The sequence below is a fragment of the Rattus norvegicus genome, chromosome 19 (genome assembly GCF_021556685.1).
Source record: "Rattus norvegicus strain SHRSP/BbbUtx chromosome 19, alternate assembly SHRSP_T2T, whole genome shotgun sequence".
NCBI classification, from domain to species: Eukaryota; Metazoa; Chordata; class Mammalia; order Rodentia; family Muridae; genus Rattus; species Rattus norvegicus.
The window spans coordinates 48,319,721-48,342,531 of NC_141552.1; the positions used below are offsets into that span (position 1 = coordinate 48,319,721).

The 22,811-nt window shown below is 50.5% G+C and overlaps 2 protein-coding genes across 4 annotated transcripts; one reads left to right on the forward strand and one right to left on the reverse strand.

Moving 5' to 3' along the window:
- Positions 1-40: 40 nt before the first annotated feature.
- On the forward strand, positions 41-2,741 carry Tmem208 (transmembrane protein 208). Of its 3 annotated transcripts, none has more exons than NM_001106179.1 (6): positions 41-174; positions 734-829; positions 1,829-1,888; positions 1,970-2,106; positions 2,269-2,353; positions 2,456-2,741. In NM_001106179.1, exons 1-6 carry the CDS (start codon positions 169-171, stop codon positions 2,591-2,593), a joined length of 522 nt encoding a protein of 173 aa, NP_001099649.1. In that variant the 5' UTR covers positions 41-168; the 3' UTR covers positions 2,594-2,741. The 3 variants fall into 3 exon arrangements, 2 of the variants coding, with proteins under 2 accessions (NP_001099649.1, XP_087450281.1); XR_015643323.1 differs by having other exon boundaries at positions 64-174; positions 1,970-2,132; XM_087594155.1 differs by lacking the exon at positions 2,269-2,353 and having other exon boundaries at positions 64-174.
- A 204-nt stretch (positions 2,742-2,945) lies between these two features.
- Fhod1 (formin homology 2 domain containing 1) lies at positions 2,946-21,856 on the reverse strand. The gene is given in 23 exon segments (NM_001395129.1): positions 2,946-3,245; positions 3,337-3,537; positions 3,610-3,772; positions 3,857-4,049; positions 4,149-4,339; positions 5,093-5,254; positions 5,334-5,453; positions 5,540-5,722; positions 5,942-6,097; positions 6,700-7,018; positions 7,020-7,347; positions 8,451-8,566; positions 10,010-10,186; positions 10,263-10,420; positions 10,510-10,653; positions 10,747-10,841; positions 10,930-11,041; positions 11,293-11,387; positions 11,467-11,572; positions 11,643-11,710; positions 12,029-12,093; positions 12,455-12,561; positions 21,587-21,856. Coding segments are annotated over 23 exon segments (3,543 nt in total). The 5' UTR covers positions 21,788-21,856; the 3' UTR covers positions 2,946-3,162.
- Between the last annotated feature and the right edge of the window lie 955 nt (positions 21,857-22,811).

Sequence of the window (22,811 nt, forward strand, 5' to 3'; positions counted from 1 at the left end):
CCTACCGTCTCAGGGGCGGGGCCTTGGAAGGAAATGGAATCCACTTCCGTCCAGAATCCTGACGAGTTTGGTCTGTACCGGAAGTGCATGGGCTGCCGATGTGGTGTCTACTGACTGCAGTTCCAGTTACTCGCCCTTGTTTCGGTGGCTGGGTATTTGCTTCGCACCATGGCGGTAAGGGGCAAGGCGGGGTCTGCACCGGCAAAGCTTTCCCGGTGTTGTGAAAGTGAAAACAGAAGGACACGAAGGCATAAGGACTAGGCCAGAGAGGGGCGCTATCCAATGGACCGTGCTAGAGCAAACGGGATGCGGGGAGAATGAGCGGCAGTGCAGGACTAAACCAGAACTAGCGTTAGAGCCGAGGGCGGGGGCGGGGGGGGGCACTTGCCAGTTCCAGATCTAAACTACTACCCCAGAGGCTGGAGAGGGACGCCATTAAGTTCAACGGGAGTTCTCCAGGAGAGGTCCTCAACCCAAAGCTGAACCTTACCAGGAGAGCCAAAGAAGATACTAACGTAATTTGAATTGTTTCGGGGTGAGCATTAGGCGATCATAACTGGGAATACAGTAAAGATGGTGTCCCAACTATAGCAGGAAGGTGGAGTAGTAGGCATTGATTGCTAGGTTTGACAAAGCTTGATAAGAATGCAGATAAAGCCTGTAAACCAGGCCTGTACAGGGAGTGAGGAGGACCGAGGCAAAAAAGCTCTGACAGCATCTTATCCCTCTGCAGCCCAAAGGCAAAGTGGGTACAAGAGGGAAGAAGCAGATATTTGAAGAGAACAAAGAAACTCTCAAGTTTTACCTTCGGATCATTCTGGGAGCCAATGTAAGTTGCCTGCCTCATATTTTTCTATGCACTCTCGTTACTATCTGATTATGAGTAATGGTAAATGGCAGCCAAGGCTCCAAAAGAGAATGTTGAAACAGTCACAGCTTATAATTCCTGTACTAGGGAGGCTCAGGCAGGAAGGTGGACAGTTTGAAGTTAGCTTTGGGCTACAAAGAAATCCTATCTCAAAAAGATAAAAAAGAGAAAGAAAAGAAAAGGGGGTATGGGGGTAATGAATGAAGCCTACTATAGTGGTATATAACTATTTCTAGCTATTTGGAAGACTGAGATCAGAGTGTTCAGGGGTAACCAGCGCAACACAGCAACACTGAAGTGTGAAGGAAAGAGAACTGAGAGCTGAAGGTGTAGCTCAGTGGTAGAGCCCTTAGCTAGGCTCTACCAGCATCACCAGCAAACACTGCCTCCCCCACCCCTCCCCAGGGGTATCCAGGGGCTGAGTGGTTAACAGCACTTGTTGCTCTTACAGGGGACCTTGGTTCCATTCCCAGCGCTTACAACCTTCTGATGGAATGGATCCAATGCCCTCTTGTGACCTCTGTAGCACCAAGCACAGGGTTGGACACATGGCGCACATACATACATTGCAGGCAAAAAAACACTCCTACACATAAAATGTATTTTAAAAGGTTTTTTTAAGTAGCCAAGCACAGAAGAAATAGGAACTAGAAGTAGAAGCAAAACATGAAGAAATGAAGGAGAAAAAGCAAAACAACCATTAAAAAAAAAATAGATAAAAGTCCCAGCTGAGTTTAACTAACTCAGCTATTATACTGAGGCCATACTAAGCTCACACATGTCATACTAAGGTTTCTTTTCCTGGACTGATGTGGGTTTAAGTTGTCTAACTCAGAAACAGAGGTCTACCACCACCTAGTTTCTTCCTCCTGGTCTGACCCAATTCTTGGTCAGAGTTGAGAAAAGCCCGTAATTTGGGAGTAGCTCTCAGCCCCAGCCTGATCCTGTTTTTGCTTGCAGGCCATCTACTGCCTTGTGACCTTGGCTTTCTTCTATTCATCTGCCTCATTCTGGGCCTGGGTAAGTGTCCCCATCCCGGGAAAGGAGTGCGCCCAGAGGGTCAGTGGCTAGCCTGTGGTAATTCTTTCCCTTGCTCCTCAGATGGCCCTGGCCTTCAGCTTGGCCGTGTACGGGGCCAGCTACCACTCTATGAGCTCAATGGCTCGGGCATCCTTCTCTGAGGACGGGTCCTTGGTGGACGGTGGCATGGACCTCAACATGGAGCAGGGCATGGCAGAGTGAGTGTCCCCCATCGCCAGCTCAGGTGAGCGGCCCCAGGGCTGGGGCGCTGGGGCCCACACAGCCCAAGACTCAGAACTATTCCCAGCCTAGCAGTCTGGAAGGGGCAGACCTAGGTAGGGCCAATCTACTATCCTTGGCAGCCTTCCTTTCATCCGCAGGCACCTTAAGGATGTGATCCTACTGACAGCCATTGTTCAGGTGCTCAGCTGTCTCTCCCTCTACATCTGGTCCTTCTGGCTTCTGGTACGTGGGCTGAGGGGTCGGACCTCCCAAGAGAGAGAACTTAACCCTCCCTGTCTCTTGCCAGTCTTTGCAAGTAGCTTCAAGTTATCTTTTCTCTCCTAGGCTCCAGGCCGGGCCCTTTACCTCTTGTGGGTAAACGTGCTGGGCCCCTGGTTCGCAGCAGACAGTGGAGCCCCAGCACCAGAGCTCAATGAAAAACGACAACGCCGACAGGAACGGCGCCAGATGAAAAGGTTATAGCGTCTCTACTGTGGCTGTAGGCTGCTGGGTGCTGGTTGGCTCTATTAGGATGTATGGCCCCATGCCTGGAGCAGTGAGGGCCTAGGTTAAGGGCCAAAAGAAGCCTGAATTATAGGATTACTAAATAAATAGTTTCGAATGTGGCTAATGGCTGTGTGGATGATGATGTACAAAGTAGGAAGGAGTTTAGTCCCATGATACTCCTTTCTTGGCTCAGCTAGGCAGAGATCTTTTTTTTTTCCTTTTTTTCGGAGCTGGGAACCGAACCCAGGGCCTTGCACTTGCTAGGCAAGTGCTCTACCACTGAGCTAAATCCCCAACCCCCTAGGCAGAGATCTTAAAAGAAAAAGGCTTTTGGATTAGCTAGGTAAACTTTATTTTGTTCCGAATAGGGAACTCACATATGCGAAATACATGTATGTGTACACACACACACACACACACACACACACACACACACACACACACACCCCTAATACTGTTCACAATGCTGGTTTCTGGGTGCAAGCTTCTGAAACCAGGTTTGTGCTCTGCGCCCTCTCTGCTCAGCTCCAGGTGTGGCAGCACCCTTACACCTCTAGGCCAGGAGCTTTGCTTAGTCCCAGTGCCTGCACCAGGTCATCTCCAAGTCCACTCTTCAATGTCCGCCTCACTGTAGGGACAGAGCAGGGTTACAGAGGGCGGGGTAGGGGGTGTTGGAGAAGATAAGGGAGCATTCAGTGGGTTTATAAGGGGATGCTCACAGGACTTCCGGTTGCCACGAGAGCGCTTCCTCTCCCGAGCAGCCAAGGCTCTAGGACTGCTCTTGGTGACTGACTGCACCAGCAGGTCCATTATCTCATCTGATGTGTCACTAGGTAAACCAGAGGCTGCAGTCTCCTCAGGGGATGCAGTGAAGGGCCCTACTGTTGTGTGTGTGACGGGGGAACTACTCTGGACCATACCTAGGGGAGACAGAGAAATTAGGCAAAAGTGGCTTTAGAACACATTCCCCTAGCAGCAGCTATGAGCCCTACCTCTGCTACGTCGGCTGTGTGTGGCGTCTTCTGGCCTGCTGGTAAGCAAACTCTTCATACTGGCATGATTGTCAGCATCACCCCGACCTGGCCCGCTGCCCACAGCCACTGGGACAGACAGGTTACTGGGGACCTCCCCAGCCACACCCGAGAACTTCTCTGTCTAAACAGGGAAAAAAGGGTGGTTAGGAGCAAGGAAAAGGAACTATGAAGTGGCAGGAAAGACCTGTAAGGGGTGGGCACTCACCTCAGTAATCATGCGACCCCGGGTCTTGTTGCGTTCGCGGTATGTAGCCCGTTTCTGCTGCTGCTGCAGTACCCGCTCCCGACAAGTCCGATACTCAAGTGCAAACTCTCTGAGCGTGTGACAGAACTGCATGATGCGTACTTCCCTTGCTGCCTGTGCGGTGTAGCCCAAGTAGAGAAGGAAGGCGTGGAACCTAGGCAGGTTGGAAGGAGTAGGGGATTGGATAGTGAGTCTTCTTGGTGTTCAAGGGATGGTGGTGGCAATCCTACCTCACTCTGGCTCCTGGCCCCACCTGTTGCAGACTCGACGGTGTACTACTCTTAGCATGGCTACTCGGCGGGTACATTGGGCCAGGAAGTGGGTAAGGCGGGCACGCAGAGCTGGGGATAGCTCATGCTTTGCCAAGCTCCGGAGGCTGTCCTCAGCAGCCTGGCTCCGGCACTCCAGCTGCCCTAGGTTCTCAGTCAGCTGCTCAAAGTCCACCTAAAAAGCAAGAGGGTACACAGCCTCCCTATATATGTAAGTCACCACTTGAGGCTTGAGTGCCACATGTTAGCACTGCCATGCCTGGTCTGTAAGCTTTGGAGAGGCCATTTCTCAGCTGTGCCCCTAGGTCCAGGCTGGATAGTTTGGGCAACAGTGTTTGTTCAGTGTATGCCTGGGCAACTTAGACCCTGTCTCAGAAAGTAAAAGGTGGGTAGGGATGCAGCTCAGTGGTATAGAATGTTTGCTTTCATTACATAAGACCCTGGATTTAGGTCCCTGCATCAACAAACAAATGTATAGTTAATACACAAGGCATACTAGTCCATTGCTCCAAGCAAAACCAGAAAAGATTACTTGGAGGAAGTAGCAACTAAATAGGCCCAAAGAACTGGAATGGCTGTGGTTAAGCCATTAAAATCCATTGGCAGAGGATATAGCTCACATACCCATAGCTTCAGTAGTAATCCCTGGCGCAGAAGCCCAATTAGGAGGAGGAGAAGAAGTCACCCCAAGAAGTAGTACACTGGGGGCTGGAGAGGTGGCTCAGCGGTTAAGAGCACTGAGTGCTCTTCCAGAGGTCCTGAGTTCAAATCCCAGCAACCATGTGGTGGCTCACAACCATCTATAATGAGATCTGGTGCCCTCTTCTTGTATGCTTACCATAATATATAAATAAGTCTTAAGGAAAAAAAAAGAAGTAGTACACAGTTATATTTCAGCCAATCTTAGTGGAATCTGCCTGGTACTAACCTTGGCACAGCGGGTGAGGGCAGGAATTTCTGAGTAGAGGTCAGAGGAATCAGGTCGGGTCTGGAGCACCAGGGAACAGAGATGATACAGCAGTGACTGCCGGCGCACTGTGTCCTTTACTTCTGACACCTTCTCCAGGTAGCTCAGCTCAAAGCCACTGCTCTGAAAGGACCCTGTCTCAGTCTCTGGTCCTAGCTGGTTCCAGGGCCTGGACCTCCAGTCCCCGAGTGTTTTCACTTACCTGGGAGCCATTGAGGAAGTTGCCCACAGCCAAAAGGGTAGCCAGAATGCAACGGAAGGTGGCATTGTGCACCAACTGTTCCATGCCCACTTTCAGATCAAACAGTGGCTCTGCAATTTCCTGGTGTGAGGAACAAGGAGGCTTCAGGCTACATGGTCATTACTCAACTGTTTGTACCACCCTATCCCGCTCCAGGACCCAGGTACCCGCTCCATGCTTTCATAGTCCAGCTTGAAAGCCCAGAGTTGCAGGCGCGCGGCCAGGCCTCCAATGGAAGCAAGAGTCATCAGGAAATTCTCAGCTGGGCCGAGGGGCACATCAGGGTTGGCCAGCTGGGCTTCCTCAATCTTCTGTCGCTCTTCCTCCGTGGGCATCATGGTCAGCAGTTTCTGAAGATGCAGCCACCACCCCACAGAGGCCTTCAGTACTGACCTGAGGCCTAAGACATTGTCTCTTACCCCTCCCTAGGCCTTCTAGGGGAGCTCCAGGTTTGGAAGAGTGCTCTACAGAAATGGCAGGCCTATCCCCACCACTAGAAGGACTGGAAGTTCTATTGACCAAAGGAAAGATCTAGCATTTCCCTCCTCTTATCCTTAGGGTAGTCTCACCTCAATACCATCCTTGCTGACAGCAAATTCATCAAAGTTGAGCAGAGCAGCCTTGATGACATGCACAGGTGGCAGAGTGGTTAGGCCAATGTTGATGGCATTGCTGCGCTTGGGGTCCAGAACTATGGTCATTGTCCGGCGGCCCTCACCAGCTTTCTGCAAGGTTAGGAGAATGGCAGTTTAAGAAGAGGAAGAGGGGCTAGAGAGATGGTTCAGCAGTTAAGAGTACTGACTGCTCTTCCAGAGGTCCTAAGTTCAAATCCCAGCAACTACATGGTAGATAAACCATCTGGAATGGGATCCGATGCCCTCTTCTGGTGTGTCTGATACATAAATAACTGAATCTTTAAAAAGGGAGGAACGAGCTGGGATAGCATTTTAAGCCTGCATGGCAGCTTTAATCCAGGCACACAGGAGGGTATCTGTGAGTCTAAGGCCAGCCAGCCTGGTCTAAAGAGCAAGTTCCAGACAACCAAGGCCACACAAACCTTGTTTTGGGAAAGAAAAACAGGGTGCTCTAAAGTTCTCTGAATGGCCTAATGAACCCTAAAGTTCTCTGAATGGCCTAATGAGCCTATGACTGGGGATCATTGATGTAAGGCCTGGGAATGGACTATTTCCAATGAGGGTTCTGCTCATTCATAGAGAGCCTTAAATGAGTTTCCTTTCCTTGCCATTTCCCCATGTGGGGAATGAGGCATTAGCTCCAATAACTCGGCCCCCTGAACTCCCAATTCCTGCCCACCAAGCCCATCTACCTTGGTGGGTAGCACATCCTTGGCTCGGGACTCAAATAGGTGTTCCAGCCGGGCTGTGTCCACCGAGACAGGTTCCAGAGAGGCCCACAAGGTAGGACAAGGCCCAAAGCGGCTTCTAGAACACCCAGGGCTCCCAGTCGGCTTTAGTTCCCGCCAGAAAAGTTTTACAGTCTTCCTTTTGGTGGGGTGCCTTGGGCCGTCAAGGGCTGAGTGGGGAAAAGGAGCAGCCAGGGGTGGAGGTGGTAGGCAGGAGCCCATGATGGGTGGGGGAGGTGGGGGTGGAGGTGGTGGACAGGAGACTATGATGGGTGGGGGAGGTGGGGGGGGGAGGAGGGGGACCCCCAGAGAATGAAGACGGTGGAAGTGACAGGACCAGGGATGCTTTTCCAGCCTCCACAGATTCCACATTCAATGTGTCCTGGTCTTCATCCTCCCCTAGATCTGAGAAGTCCAAGTCTCCAATGCAGAGCTTGGGTACGTGAGTAGGAAGCTCCTGGACAGGCTCAGTCTTAGGGCTTCGTGGTGACACTGGCTCCTTGGGCTCAGGCTCAAGACTTCTCTGGGTCCGCAGCACGATTGGGGAAACAGGGCTCTGAGGTGGTCTGGGTGCAGAGGCTGGCTCTGAAGAGTCCCACAGTTCCCTGGTGCCTAGGAAAAGGTTAAGTAACTATCAGCCACATGCCCTCTATGGGGCAATAAAGCAACATGACAGTGGCAGTTTGGAAATGCTGGAGACGTGGATAGCTCAGCAGTTAAGACCCTGAGTTCAGTTCCCAGCACTAACACTGGGTGCTATAACTCCAGTTTCAGAGCTCAAAGGCCCCCTTGTCCATGGATACATAAAGGGGGTTTGGTGGTTTGCTTTTTAGTATCTCTTAAAAAACATTTTATATGCCAGGCAGTGGTGGCACAAACCTTCAGTCCTAGCACTTGGGGGGCAGGCAGATCTCTATGAGTTTGAGGCTAGCCTAGTCCATAGAGCAAGTTCTAGGACAGCAAAGGCTATACAGAGAAATCCTGTCTCAAAACACAAAAAATTTTAAGTATATGAGTGTTTTGCCTATGTGTGTGTCTGTGAACTGGTTGGTACATGCCTAGTACCTGCAGAGGTAGTAATAAGCTATAAAATTAAAAAAAAAAATGGTGGTGGGGCTATGAGTTTGAAAAGGCCAGATAAGGGAAACATGGGAGAGACCGAAAGGAGAAAAGAGGCTGGAGAGATGGCTCAGTGGTTAAGAGCACTGACTGCTCTTACAGAGGTCCTGAGTTCAATTCCCAGCAACCACATGGTGGCTCACAACCATCTGTGATGAGATTTGATGCTCTCTTCTGGTGTCTGAAGACAGCTACAGTGTACTTATATATAAATAAATCTTTTTTAAAAAGGGAAAAAAGAGAAAGAGAAAATGATATAATTGGGGGTGTTTATAAACACCTTTAATCCCTGCCCTTGGGGGGCTGAGGGCAGATCTCCGAGTTTGAGGTCAGCCTGGTCTACAGAGTGAGTACCAGGACAGCCACAGCAGCACAGAGAAACCCAATGTTGAAAAACAAAAACAATCATTAAGAAAGCAGCATAGGACTTCCCAAAACTTAGTAGACAGTTGTGAACTACCACACAATTGCTAGGAATTTAATGCAGATCCTCTTCGAGAGAACAAGCTCTCTCAGCTGCTGACTGAGACAGCCCTCTCTCCGGTCCCCAGGGTTGGTTTGTTTATCAGTAGGATTCTGCCTGAGCGTTTACTCACCTGATGACTCATCTGTCTCATCCACTGTTGCCCCTGCCAGCGTCTCTGCTCGGCCTTGGGCCAGAGCAGCCTGCTTCTCTGTCTCTGCTGCTGCCACATTCTCCAGAAACCGGGCTCTGAAGAGAGGTGCATGTCAGTGATGGTGTCCGAGCCAAATCCAGCCCAGGGTGGTACACATGCCTTGCTGAGCCACTGGGCACTGCCCTCAGGTGCAAGCACACACAGGCCCGGGGAACAGTTCATGCAGTAGGGCTACCTCTGCTAACCCACCAAGGCCTGGCCCCACATCCCAGGAGTTACAACTAACTTGGTGTTCTTGGTGTACAGAAGTTCTACTTGACATCTAACTTGAAACCTTGCCGGACTCTATGTTCATTCTCCCGATTCTAGACACTTAGACAAGGGAGGAAGATAGCTGTCCCAACAGGCACAACAGACTTCTTACATGTCTGTCTGCTTTTGAGAGTTACAATCAAGAAGAGGGTCTGTTAACAATGTGCACTCTGTTTGTGCTGAAATATGAATATGATCTATTACTGTCTTCCCTTCCTCTCTTCTCCTCAATCTCTTTTTTTTGAGACAAAGTCTCACATAAGCCAGACTAACCCAAACTCACTATGTAGCTGAAAATGACCTTGAACTCCTGATCCTGGCTCTGCCCCACCCACCAAGTGCTGGAATTACAAGGCATGTGCCCCCATTAGTTTACTTCCTGACTCGTACCACCACCACCCCACCTCACTTTAAATACCTCTCCAAATTCATCCACACTCAGTCTGTCCACATCCACATCTCTAGCCTAAGCTACTCAGGTATCACTATTGAAGCTTAGGGACCACTATGATCCAGTAAACTGCCCAGTGGTTAAGTCTCTGGGCTACTGAGGAAGCGTAAGTCTGGAAGGAAGAATTCCTGAGAATCCTCCTAGGGTGGCTACATGAAGTGCTGCTGGGTAAGCGATGCTGAAGCCCTGAGCACACGGCAAGCCTGACAGATTGGCCTCTGTACTTACTCTAGCCTGGCCTGCCCAGTAAGGGACTGGGGGACAGGTAGACTCTCAGGGGAGCTGGGTAGGGGGATGAGAGGAAGACATGGTAACTATGGTGCCAACTCCAGTCCAAGGCCCACTTGTTGCACCCCTACAGAGCTGGGCAGTGCCTTCCCATCCACAGTGGTAAGGAGAGAGGCCTAGGGGTGGCAGGGCATGGGATAAACGGACAGGAAGCTGGACAGGGTGCAGTGGTAACAAAACCGGCACACAAAAGGAGGGACAGAAACAGAAGAATAGAAAGTGAAGAGGGAGACATGACAAGAGGCCAAGGCAGGTGAGTAGAACACTGGAAAGAAATAAAGAGAAGCCACGGGAGGAGGAGGCCCCATCCAGGCCAATCCTCACCCTCCAGCAGTCACTTACCAAATGGGAGCAGTTTGGTGAAGTCTGAAAAGAAAGAGAAAGCACAGCGTTTGGGCAGAGGAGGCTGAGAGCCTGTGGAGGCGCACAAAGTGGAGGGACAGTGGGAGACAGGACTTGGGGGGTGGGGCTCGACCTCCCTACTTACTTGTAGACACTTCTCTCACAGGAAGTGTCCACTGAGGGCCCCACAGAAATGGTAGGAAAGAGGTTCACTGAGGTATGAAGACCAGAGGCTGGGCCAGTAGGGCTGAAGGCCGAACTTGTAGGCGAGGTGGAGTCAGTGAAGGAGGCGGAGCCTACTGGAGAGGCAGAGCCTGTTGGGCTAGAGGCAGGGCCTGTTAACAGACAGCTTCACGCCTGGCAGATTTACCCCTTCATTGACCCAGGCATTTACTTACCCAGGTTCTGGGGTACGCACAGGACAGCCTCCACCTTCTAGTGATCTTCGGCTCCTTTTGCCCTCCTCTGAGGATGGCTTCCGTCGCTCTCGTCGGCCACCTGCAGCTGCAGCAGCTGCAGCCTCTTCCATATCTCCATCCTCTAACCGAAGGGCGCTCTAATGGAGGTGGTCGGGATGTGAGCAAGCAGTTGAGGCCCAGTAAATGGAATAGGTACTTGGGAACTGCACCCTTCCCCCTGGCACACCTCATAGAGCGTTAGCTGTGTTCGCAGGTCAACATCAGTGCCAGCAGTGCCCAAGAGACGTTGGACCAGCGCTTCCATGCCCTGCTGCTCAAAAGCATCTGTCACATCATAGAAGGAGTCCTGGTCTGGGAGCGCCGCCAGTGTCTGGAAGGTGGACACAGGAAGCCAAGGCTGAGGTAGATGTGTGGGGACGGTGGGCCAGGGGTCCACAATTGGCACCAAGTCTCAGTTGCACACCTTGTTAATGAGAGTGACCGTGTACACCAACAGCTCTGGATCAACTCCATTCTTCTCCTCCAGGATGGACACCAAGTTGGCCCAGGGAAGAGTACCTGCCCCACAGAAAGGGAAGTAATCACAGGGGTGGGAGCAGTAGGAGAGAGGGCTGAGTGGTGGAGAAAGGGAAAGAGAGGCTCTGACCGGTGTTGCTGGCTACAGCGTTGACTGCCTGGATGAAGAGCGGTGCATTGTTCTCAGAATACTCCACAAACACCAGCAGCAGCTTCAGGGCTGTCTTTACCACCAAGCGGGACTGGGGGAGAAGTCAATCCATATAAGTGGGGCTTGGACCAGACTGTTAGCTCCTGGAGGAGGGGGAAGGGCTCCTGGGGCTGGATCTGAAGAGAAGGGTCAACATAGAAAGACCCTGGTTCTGGGCCTGGGCTTGCTTTAGTTTTCTAGGGACCTCAGCTTACTCCAAACACTCCAAACACTTTGCAGAAGAGGAAACTGAGGCTCAGAAGGAAGCAAAGGGGACACATATGTTTGGGTAAAGCCACTTACCAGGCTTGCACACAGTGTATACAGCCATTGCACGGTCTCACTGTGCGCCACCACCCCTAGCATCCCATCCACAAAAAGCATCAGCTGGCCCAGGGCTAGAGACACAGGAACGGGAAGAGGTCAGTGGGGAAGGGGGCATGGGGACAAAGACCAAGGGCGAAGTATGGAGCTGACCTCGAAGGATGTAGCTCTGATAGTTGTGGTCAGCAGCAGCACCCACGCGGATCAGGCAACTCAACCCCTCTGAGTGTACAAATTCAGGCACCAGGTCCTTGTCTTCCTAGAGGCACCATGGGAAGGTTAAGGGGGACTGGGCTGGGCACCAACCCTCACCTACCTCTGGATCTTACCTGGAATATCTGCTTTAATGAAAAGAGGGATCGGCGGAGCTCGGGGCCACTGGAGCCATACAGCTTTTCTGTAAGGGGTAAGTGGTCATAAACAATTCAAGGGAGCACAGACGGTGTCTTCTTCCACTAGCATAACCAAAGCCTCTAGCAGTGTCAAGCCTGCTCTCTATTCTGACTCTGGACACAATCCTCTGTCACCATGACTGCAGTCCAGCTGTGGCATCAATCTTGACCCAGAAGAAAAGGACGGGAAAGGGAGAGAGGAAGACACACCAGATCTCTAATCCACCCAATCCATAGCCCAGCACAGGCCGGGAAGAAGCTACACCAACTGGCCTACGTAAGAAAAGAAGGGAACAAGATGGCAGGAGATACCACACACTTACCCAAGATAGCATTGACCCTCACAGAGAGCTGGGTCCGCAGGATCAATGTGGGCTTCCGCCCTTTGCTAAAAGCAAGTAGCTGCTGTTAGTGGCTCCCAACTGATTTCTCAGAGTCCCCCACCCTCAAAGCAGAGACATCTAAAGACATCTACATGTGAACCCTGGCCCTCCTTCCCTCCCAACTACTAATCTGGAGTCCAAGTGTTAGCCGAATGGGAGAGTTTTTATAAACACAGGTACTGAGGTATGAGTGTACCCCCACTTTTAGATAATAGCGGGTACAGGCCCCCAGCATTGTTCTCTGTATTGGCCTACAATCCAGGCTACAGACCGAGTATCTCAGCTGCTGATACCCGAGGTGGACCCTGGCTTGGGCCAGACCTCCTCAAATGGGAAGGGTTCCCTGGCCTTCCTTTCACCTCTGACCTGATCTCTTCATAGAAGCCCTCCAGCATCTCCCGCTGTTCTTCTAGGGACAGCTCCGGGTCCAGGTAGTATCCAGAGGGCGACACTTGCAACGCACAGTCCTCCAGCTGGAAACAGGAATAGAGCTATTAGGGCTAGTGCTGCAGCTCAGACTTTTGCCGTCTGTTTTGTTTTTGAGCTATTAGGAATCAAACCCAGACTTCCCACATGTTAAACTACTGAATTACATACAGCCCTGGAAGGTATCGTTTTGGTTGATTGGTTGGTTTTTGCTTTTTATTTTGCACTAACAAACACAAATAGGGAAGGGACAAGAAGGAGGAGAGCAGGAAGTTGCTGCCTTCAAGGAAGTTCACAGCCTCATGAGGTGATAAGCGTCAGCCACAAAAGCATTCAAGCTCAGAGAGAAAGTGTTAAGGGTTCAAAGAGGTGCAAACCAGCTGGGAGTTTCTGCCACTAAAATAAAGACACTGAGCAGAGCCGACCCAGACTACCTCATCCCTCCAGGTCTTGGGCTTTTTGTCCTTTCCCCAAAGCTACAGTTACACATCCATTCTGGGTGAACTTGAGTTGGACACCATCAGACTCTACATGGGAAGACACTGGCTCCATCATAGGTGTATTTCTCATGTTTCACTCCGGCAATCCTGGCTCATTATTGGGCATTTTAAAAAGTGATTTTAAGTGCTAGAGAGATGGTTCAGCAATTAAGAGCACTGGCTGCTCTACCAGAGGACCTGGGTTTAGTTCCCAGCACCCCCATGAGAGCTTATAATAATTTGTAACTCCAGCTCCAGGGGATCAGACACCTGGCCTCAGTAGGTACTAGGCCCATAGGTGGTACACGGACATACATGAAGGCAAACTCATTCAAATTAATTTTTTTTTCTTTTTTTCAGAGCTGGGGACTGAACCCAGGGCCTTGCGGTTGCTAGGCAAGCGCTCTACCACTGAGCCAAATCCCCAACCCCTTAATTTTTTTTTTTTTCCGGGGCTGGGAATTGAACCCAGGACCTTGCGCTTCCTAGGCAAGCGCTCTACCACTGAGCCAAATCCCCAACCCCATTTTTTTTTTTAATCAAGAAGTTTCTCTGTGTACTCTTGGTTGAAACTCACTCTGTAGACCAAGCTGACCTCAAACTCACAGAGATCTGCCTGCCTCTGCCTCCCAAGTGCTGCGGTTAAAGGTGTGTGTCACCACTGCCTGACAAAAAAAAAAAAAAATCTTTTTTTTTTTTTTTTTAAGAAAAACGTTTAGGGGGCTGGAGAGATGGCTCAGCGGTTAAGAGCACCGACTGCTCTTCCAAAGGTCCTGAGTTCAATTCCCAGCAACCACATGGTGGCTCACAACCATCTATGGGATCTGGTGTGTACTTGTATACATAAATTAAATAAATAAATCTTTAAGAAAAACGTTTAGAGGGGTTGGGGATTTGGCTCAGTGGTAGAGCGCTTGCCTAGGAAGTGCAAGGCCCTGGGTTTGGTCCCCAGCTCCGGAAAAAAAAAAAGAACCAAAAAAAAAAAAAAAAAGAAAAAGAAAACGTTTAGAGAGAAGCCTGAATGAGGTAACTTCCAAATACCTTGTGCCTCTCCCTGACACTTCCATTAGCAGTGCTGATATGCAGAGCTAATCAAAATCTGTGTGCCCGCCCACAACTGTTGTTGAGGTGCGATGTAAGGGTGAGAATGCCTCTGAGGAGAAAGGGGGATCTTCTGGTGCTGCACAAGTCACCTCTAACTTTTTTCCTGCAATCTGCTCAGCACTGCCCTGCTTTGAACCTCACCCAAGGGCTTTCAACTGATCTTGGTCCCTGGGTGGTGGAGGCAGGTGGGTGCAGGAGAATCCAGTTCCTATCCCTTCTGCCTCTGGTTAGCACCCTTGCTCTTGCCTCAGAGCCTGATCTTGCTCCTTCCTGACAGTTTAGCCTGTGGGGCCCTTAGTGACCCACCCTTACCCCACCCCCTTGCCTGGGACATGGGACACAGGACAAACACTCCAGCCTGTTCTCTGTCCCACTTCCTGCCTGGCTGCCTGCCCTGCCTTGGGCGCCTTGGGCAGGCCTGACCTCTCTTTCCTTCCAGGGAGCAGCGTCATGTCCTGGGTCTACTAGGGCACAGGTCTGAGAGGAGGCTGCAAGGTTCCAGGGCTAGGTTATCTTGTCAGGGTCAGCTCAATTGAGAGCAGCCTCACATTCCTTCTCATCTCTCTTCCTACACAGACTCATCAGCCTGCCCCCAAACCCATCCCATTCAAGCCCAGTGACATGGCCCCAGTACTGGTCAAACTAGAGGCTCTAAGGACTTTAAATATTACCTCTCCCAAGGATTGCCTCCAAATCTCACAGACTAACTCATCCCATGGAGCATCCATGAGCCAGAAACTGGTTTTAGGTCTGCAGGACACAGCAGGAAACATCTCTGCTGACCTTTCCTTCCAGCCCAGCCAGGGAGACAAGTCAGCCTTGACTCAGGAAAAACTCACTAATAAATGGGGACTCACAACTTCCATGAGTTCTAAGAGGAGGTACCAAACTGCTCTAAGTATCTGACAACTTGCATACCCAAGTGTGTTGCTAGGAATGGCTAAGCACAGGCCAAAGTAGCAGATCTGGATGCTGGGCCCACCATCTAGTTCTTCCTTCCTCCATGTACCATGCACCACGATAAGTAAGCTGAGAATGGTCCTCTCCCTCCAGGAGATTTGGAGCAAGGCCCCAGCCCTGAAGGCTAAGTGGCCACCACTCCAGCGTTCTCAGCTAAACAGGTTTAAGCTTTTGTCTTAGATGCAAATGGTTGGCCTCTCCAACCATTTCACCCATCCAATCCTGCCAAGGGTCCATTATTATAGGGAAAGATCTAGAGACTGCATTCAGACTGGTACCTTCAAGTCAGGTTTCTGCTCTCAGCTATCTGTCCTGAGTGGAAATAGGAGGTTGGGCACCAGGATCAGGCCACCAGCAAGGATAAGACAGACTTCCTGTCAGCAAGATGGGGCTTATCCTTCACACCCTCTGGCCCTTTCCTGGGATCACCATTCTGAGAGGCAAACCTCTGGGACTCTTTTCTCACACCCTGGGGGTGGGCCAGGCTTGAGCAAGACTTAGTTTCCGATGACATTGCTCTAGGCTGATGACATTGCTCTAGGCCAGCACAAAATATGGGCCTCCATCTCTACCCTGGCTCTTGTCTTCCTCACGGCTGGCTTCCATCTTCCGGTACTCCCTCCCTCCCTCATTTTTCCTAGGCTTCCCTCACTTTGGCCACCGGCCATGAGTCTCCTTAGTACCCCAACTAAGGCTTCTCTGGCAACCCAAACCCATGTGTACCTGGGTAATTTGCAGGAATAGTAAAGGCTCTTCACTACAGAGCAACCTCTCAAGCCTGGTTTTTGGTGTCTGGTTGTTTGGTTTGGTGTTTTGAGACAGAGTTACACTATGTAGCACTGGCTGTCCTAAAACTCACTTCATAGACTACTGTGGCCTTGAATTCAGAGATCCTCCTGCCTCTGTGCTGGGATTAAAGGCATGCAGTACTATACCTGGTTCCTCTGTTTTTAGTAATAAATAAATAATTTTTTTTTACAGGGGTGGGAATCAAACAGCCTTTTTCATGCTAGGCAATTACTGTATCATTGAGCCATATTCTTACTTTATTATCTACTCCCTACTTAAAAAAAAATTATTCGGCAAGGTTTTTACTAACACCCCTCTCTGGTCCAGTGACAGATTAGGGTTTGATAGTAACCTTTGCTACAAGTTTGGAAAACAAATTATTTATTGTCAGAAGTGGTGGTGCATACCTTTAATCTCTGTACTCAGGGAGCAAAAGCAGCAGGTCAATCTTTGAGTTCAAAACCAGCCTGGACTACAACCAGGACAGCAGAGCTATTACATAGACAAACCCTGTCTCAAACACAACAAATCCCTACAAAACAAACAAAAAAATGTACTTACTTCTGTGTGTCTGAATATGGTTGTATGCACGCCAAGATGCTCATGTAGAACAGAGGACCAGACCTCTCCTTTACTGCCGTCAGTACAGGCGTGGCACCTTATCACTAGCCCCCCTACTGTTTTTGCTAACAGTGTAATCGTAAGAAAGGGCAGGGAACAATGAAGACAGAGGGTAGAATTCCGAGCTGAAGGACTCTTGTAATTGGACCAAAGAATCCAGGTAGCAAACTTTCCTGTTATCTGAGTCTCTAGCTACCCTATGACCTCCTGGAAGAGCTAACATGGATGCACCTTAGGCAAAGCAACCTGCCTTTGTTATTTGCTTCTTCATTCTAGATAACAGACTGCCTTTTTATTTTTAAAGTTTTATTTGTTTATTATATATAAGTACACTGTAGCTGTCTTCAGACACACCAGAAGAGGACATCAGACCTCATTACAGATGGTCTTGAGCTACCATGTGGTTGCTGGGAATTGAACTCAGGACCTCTGGAAGAGCAGTCAGTGCTCTTAACCGCTGAGCCATCTCTCCAACCCTGTTAGACTGCCTTTTAAAGAGGGAAAAAAAAAAAAGGTAAAAAGGTAAAGTACCAACAGCCCAGGCTGGTCCAGAACTTGCTATATAGATGAGGCTGAATCTTGATCTTCCTGCCTCCATCTCCCAAATGTTGGTTTGGTGTTATAGGTCATACACACATACACACACACACACACACACACACACACACACACACACACACACAGCCTATAACACACATAGTATATACTACTATGCCTGGCTTACCATGTCTAGTTTTCTCTTCTTTTTCTGCTCTCACCTCTCCTGCTCCATTTCTTCTCTTTTTCCTTTCTGGATAGGGTTGCTTATTGTAGCTTTAAACTCATGGCAAGCCTTCTGACTTAGTTATCCAAATGCTGGGATTGTAGATGCAAGCCACCATGCCTCACTTTAGGCTGCCTGTTTCATGTGCTTTTCCATTTTAACAAGTGAGAAATCCAAAGCTCAGAAATATAGTCAGGTATGGTGGTGCATACCTAGAGCTGCAGCACCCAGAGGACCTTCACAAGTTCAAGCCAGCCTGATGTGTGACATCCATATTGAGTTCTATGCCAGCCAGAGATATATAATGAGGCCCAATAGTAGCAAGGGTGTGTGTGTGAGGGAGTGTTGGAGGTGGATCCCTGTGAGTTCTGGGCCACCTAGGCCTCCCACAGTAAGATCCTGTCTCAAAAATAAAAAAACAGGGCTGGAGAGATGGCTCAGCGGTTAAGAGCACCCGACTGCTCTTCCAGAGGTCATGAGTTCAATTCCCAGCAACCACATGGTGGCTCACAACCATCTGTAAAGAGATCCGATGCCCTCTTCTGGTGTGTCTGAAGACAGCTACAGTGTACTTATATATAATAAATAAATAAATCTTTGAAAAAAAAAAAACAAACAAAAATCCAAAACCAAACAAAAGTTAGTTAACTGCCACTGACAGACATAGCCCCAAATGAATCCAGAGTTAACTGACCCATATTTTAGGTGCATAGGTCTTGGAAGTGTTCCAGAAAACCTTTGACAGAGAAGTAGATAGAGGGCCAGGGCCTGCAATACTGTTACTAAATTTCTTGGACTCTGCAAATACCCCAAACTGGTCTTCCCAGTTCTAGTGAGAGAACACGAAGTGCACTTACACACACATCTCTACTTCTGCATGTCCACCACTTCCAGGACCTAAGCTGTGGACTCTCTCCCAGGCTGCAACCCAACATCTTTAGCTTACAAGGATGAGCTGATGGAACATGCAGACTACAGGCAGTCTGGGAAATAGCCGCTCCTTGTTCCTGCTCCAATTTTCTTATCTTCCAGAGATTCCTGAAGCAGAGGACTAAAGAGCTCAGTTTACCAACAGATAAACCCCGTGGGCTTCTTTTTTTTTTTTTTTTTCTTTTTTCTTTTTTTTCGGAGCTGGGGACCGAACCCAGGGCCTTGCGCTTGCTAGGCAAGTGCTCTACCACTGAGCTAAATCCCCAACCCCTCCCCACAGGCTTCTTAATCCTTAGGGGAATAGACATGGTGGCATGAGCCTATAAGCTAACATTCATGAGCCTGAGATAGGCTCAAGAATTTAGGACAGTTTATGAAACTTGCCTGGAAAAAAAAAATCCTAGGTGGGGGGAATAGGGTGGGTGGGGCTGTAGCTCAGCCTGTGTGGTGCCTGCATGAGGCCCTGGATTTTATCTTCAGCCCTGCAAAAACCAAACCAAAAACAATCTGGGGACTCCTATGATTAGCATCTATTCCTATAGATCCTTGAAGAGCTCTGAGAGGTAAACTGAGGCAGGAGTGGTGGTCAGGACACATTCTGGCACATTTGTCCTCTTTCAGTCACGGCCAGCTGAGGAAACTGATGGTAACCACCAGACACTGAAGGGCTATCCTTGCTGTCAGTAAGAGGGGACTCTGTAGTCACTACAGCAAGGTCAAAGAAGTTTGTTTGGGTCCCAGGAAAATGCCAGTGGTATATTAGATGCAGTAGAGCCTCAGCTCTCAAGAAAATCTTCTAAGGCTTTTCCCAGAAGGAGAGATATAGGGCTGGTAAATTGGAATTAGGGTTTAAGACATCAAAGGGTCAATTCTCTCCTAGGGGCAGGAAAAGTCCTTAGGCTGAAAGAGCCCAAGCATATCTGGGAGAAGGCTCTGGAGTTCCCGTAGGGACACTAGGCCTAGCCTATGGTACTGCCAGGCTTCCCCACCCCCAACCAGGACAGAAGATGAGTCAGAGGCTGTGGCCAGGAGCTTCCTCCTAGACATGGAGGAAATGAGCAAAGTTTCTCAGACTGGCAAAGCTCTGAATGGCTTGAAAAGAAGCCCTGGGGGGGGGGGGGGATGGAGTCCAACTGGGTGTGGGATAGGAGCCCCAGGGAGGCTGCAAGGTCTGCAGAGATGACAGAATCCAGAATGAGAGGGCAGAGGTCTTGATTGAGATCTTCCTTCTGCCAGACAACTACACACAGAAGGAAGCAGTGGACAGAGAAAACCTATCATCCGATTTTTGCTCAATAGCCTACACGTGTGGTGCCTGAGTTTCCAGTCCGTCTCTCCCTTCCAGAAGGCTGGCAAGATAGATTTAACTCATGCCTGTGACTCTGGGGCACCCACTTAGAGGGCTTGGAGAGGAACCAGCTGTTGAAATTTCCTGCGAGAAGCCCTGATCTCCTCCTCCCTCCCTTCTCTGATGTCCCTGCCCCTGCCCTATTCTCAGTCCCTCTTCCTCCAGCCTTCTATTTTGGGTCTGTGGTCACAGTTTATATTTGGGACAAGCACATCACAGAGCATCTGACCATTCCTGGCAAAGCTATGGACTCCAGAAAGTTCTGGCTCTAAACAGTGTGGTAACTTTATGCCCTTCCCAATGCCTAGGGGTGAGGGGGCAGTTCTCTGTGCAGCAGGTAGGAGATCCTAAAGGTGGTCAGACCAGGAAGTACAGAGCCAAGATGGGAAGCGTGTCTTTCATGGAGCTTAGTAGAGTCCTCAGCTAAGGAACAGTGAGGAGGACAGAGCACCTGCTTGGGAAGACAGTTTTATATCCATTCATATTTCTACACTTACACACACACACACACACACACACACACACACAAACACACACACACTGTAGGGGCATTGTTGTGCAGGCCAAAAACATGCAATGAATTTTCTAAATGAAGAAGAGGTTCTGAATCTCGTTTTTGAACATCCCAGGTCTGCTTTCAACTGTGAAGAGGGGTGTCCCAGAGTGAGAGAATTATTGTCTTCTCTCTAGCCTTACATATGCATGTATTTGTGACACTGGGGATCGAACCCAAGGCCTTGCACGTACTAAGCAAAATGCTACAGTCTCAGCCCTCACCTTATTTCTGTTCAAGGATTTTCATTAGTAGAGGATAAGTGGTCTCAGTTCAACACCCCTTTCTCCCTAGTCTGTCTAAACAGTTGCAGTTCAGCACTGTAGTCCGAATACTAAATGCCAGGTGACCTCAGATTGGGCATGTTTCTTCCAGACCTCTCTGAACAGACTGAACAAGAGCAGGCTGCCCCAAAACTCTGGAGGTGGGCAGTTTGCGGCATTCTTCCAGCTGTGGTCTTAAAGCCGGGTCTCTGCCTGGACATTGGCCACTCCCCACGCCAAGTTTCCCCGACCCCCTCCTGCCTGCACTTGGAGGCAGGGCTGACTGCAACGCAAGGAATGCAGTCTAGGGCACATTCCAGCGGAGACCCCGGGCCTAAGGGCCATGTTTGCGCAACCCAGCGCCCAATTGAGGCACCCCATCAACTCCCTCCCTTCTCCCTCACAGCTCCAAGCTAACCCGCAGGTCAGGAACCCTGGGGGGGTGGTAGTGTGTTTGCCTCTGGGAATCCTGGCCCGGAAAAAGCAAGCCGGAAAGGGATGCCTGCGGGGAGGGGGGCGGGGGGAATTGGCGGCGGGTGGGGGGAGGCCATCGGGAGGGAAGGGGGGGGGTCCTGCTGGACATATGGAAAAAAGTCTCTCTAACTGAGCAAAGTCAGCCTAGGAACGTCGGCAAACTAGGGCAAGCCAGCGGTTTAAAATTAGACTGGTCCACCCCCTCCCTTCCAGGCGTAGGCCACCAGCGGCGGGCCTAAGGGACCATGGGGGCGGTGACTCAAAGGGCTTTTCCACCCGTGCAGCATCCCCTGAGCGCAACAGCCGCTTCCAAGGGCCTCCTCTCATCCAGGGAGGAACTCCAGTCTTCATCAGCCCCGGGGAGACTGTATTCTAAGAACCCCACCCAGGCCTTAGTCCACTCTGCAAGTCCTCCCTAAGCCCGCCCCTCTTTGTGGCTCCGCCCCCAATTTACCTGAAGCAGGTGGAAATCTGTCCCTTCCCAGCTCCACTTCCCCACTCCGCTCCAGCCGGAACGGCTACCGACCCTCTGCCCACTGCAGCAACCCTGGCAGAAGCCTCCAAGCACTTCTTCAGGAGGGCCTAACTTTCAAGGGAACATGGGTAGAGCAAATCACAAATCCTCACTTTCCTTCTATACAGGCTCCTCAACTTGAGAGTCTCCCCCTGTAGGCAGAGTCGCGTAGACCCCAGCCGGAGATTTTTCCGGAGGCGAGTACCGGCCCGCTAAGGTCTATCTCCTAGAAGCGCTGCCCACCGCCCGCCTAAACCTCCGCAGCGCCCCTCACCTTGAGAGGCGCTCCCAGGAGTCGGTGCAGAGCAGGGATCTGCGCACTCAGGGGCAGAGCCCCGTCCAAGCTGCAGGTGGGGGCCCGGCGTGGTTCCGGGAAGTTGGCACAAGCGAAAGGGTCGGTGTCTTCCAGGTACTGCACTCTCACAGTCACCACTGATACTGGGTCCCCATCCCCGCGCTCTTCCTCGCCCGCCATGGCTCTGCCTCCGGCTGCCACTGGACGGACGCCTCTGTGTCCCTGCAATGCTGCAACTTCAACTGGACTAACTTTGCTGTTAGGGCCGGGCCGGACGCCCGCCGCTCGAGGGGCGGAGCCAGACAGAGGTAGGGCTAAGGAAGGGGGTGGAGCCAAGAATGAGCGGAGAGCGCGCGCTCCGGGTTAACCACCGCCAGAGGCGGTGCTTGGGCCAGCCACTCAGAGACCTGGTGATCCCGTTAGTTCCACTGCTAGGAGGGCGGGAAAACCCTAGCTCCCGCTCCGCCTCAGAGCAGAGGGCGGGGGACTTTAGATTTGATACCGGCGAGGCTGCAGCCGGTCTTTGTAGGGATTTTTAGGGCAGGTTGGGTATAAATCAATTCGGATAATCTGGTTAGCTGGGCCACTTTCAGTTAAGGGAGGAGACAGGTCTAATTGCTAGCTTGAAAGATAAGTGAAAGCATTTCTCTCATTTGGTGAAAGCAGTGAGAAGAATATCTCTTTTCAGTTTGGAACAAGAAGTGGAAATAGATTTTATATTTGAAGAAGAGGTGGATTCAGTCCCCTTTAACTGTGTGTGTGTGGGGGGGACGGGTGCTCTTTCTCGAAAAAGAATGGAATGAGTCAGTATGAGGAGGCAGGTAGCACATGTTCCTTCAGCTTGGGTGATGAATGAAAAGTGGAGACATTCTTCGGTTTGGGACGAAATGAGTCAAATGCCCCAAGTTGTTCCTACTTTAAAGGGAATTCCATAAGATCATCTCAGATCCATGGAATAGGCGAACAGTTCCCTGTAGTTTGAAGGAAAGGGAAGGCGGTGCCTCTGGGCTCTGGAGAGAAGAGGAATCGCCTCCTTATCAGCCTGGAAAGAGATAGGTCGGTCCCGGCCTTGAGGTTTCTTGGGTACGTTGAGGGCACCGTTGTCCATTAAGGCTTTCTGGGTGTGCCTAGTGCGCGTGCGCAGCTGTGGTCTGGGAGTGGGCCGGTAGGGGGTCCCAGGTTTTGGAGAACGTATTAGAAGGCA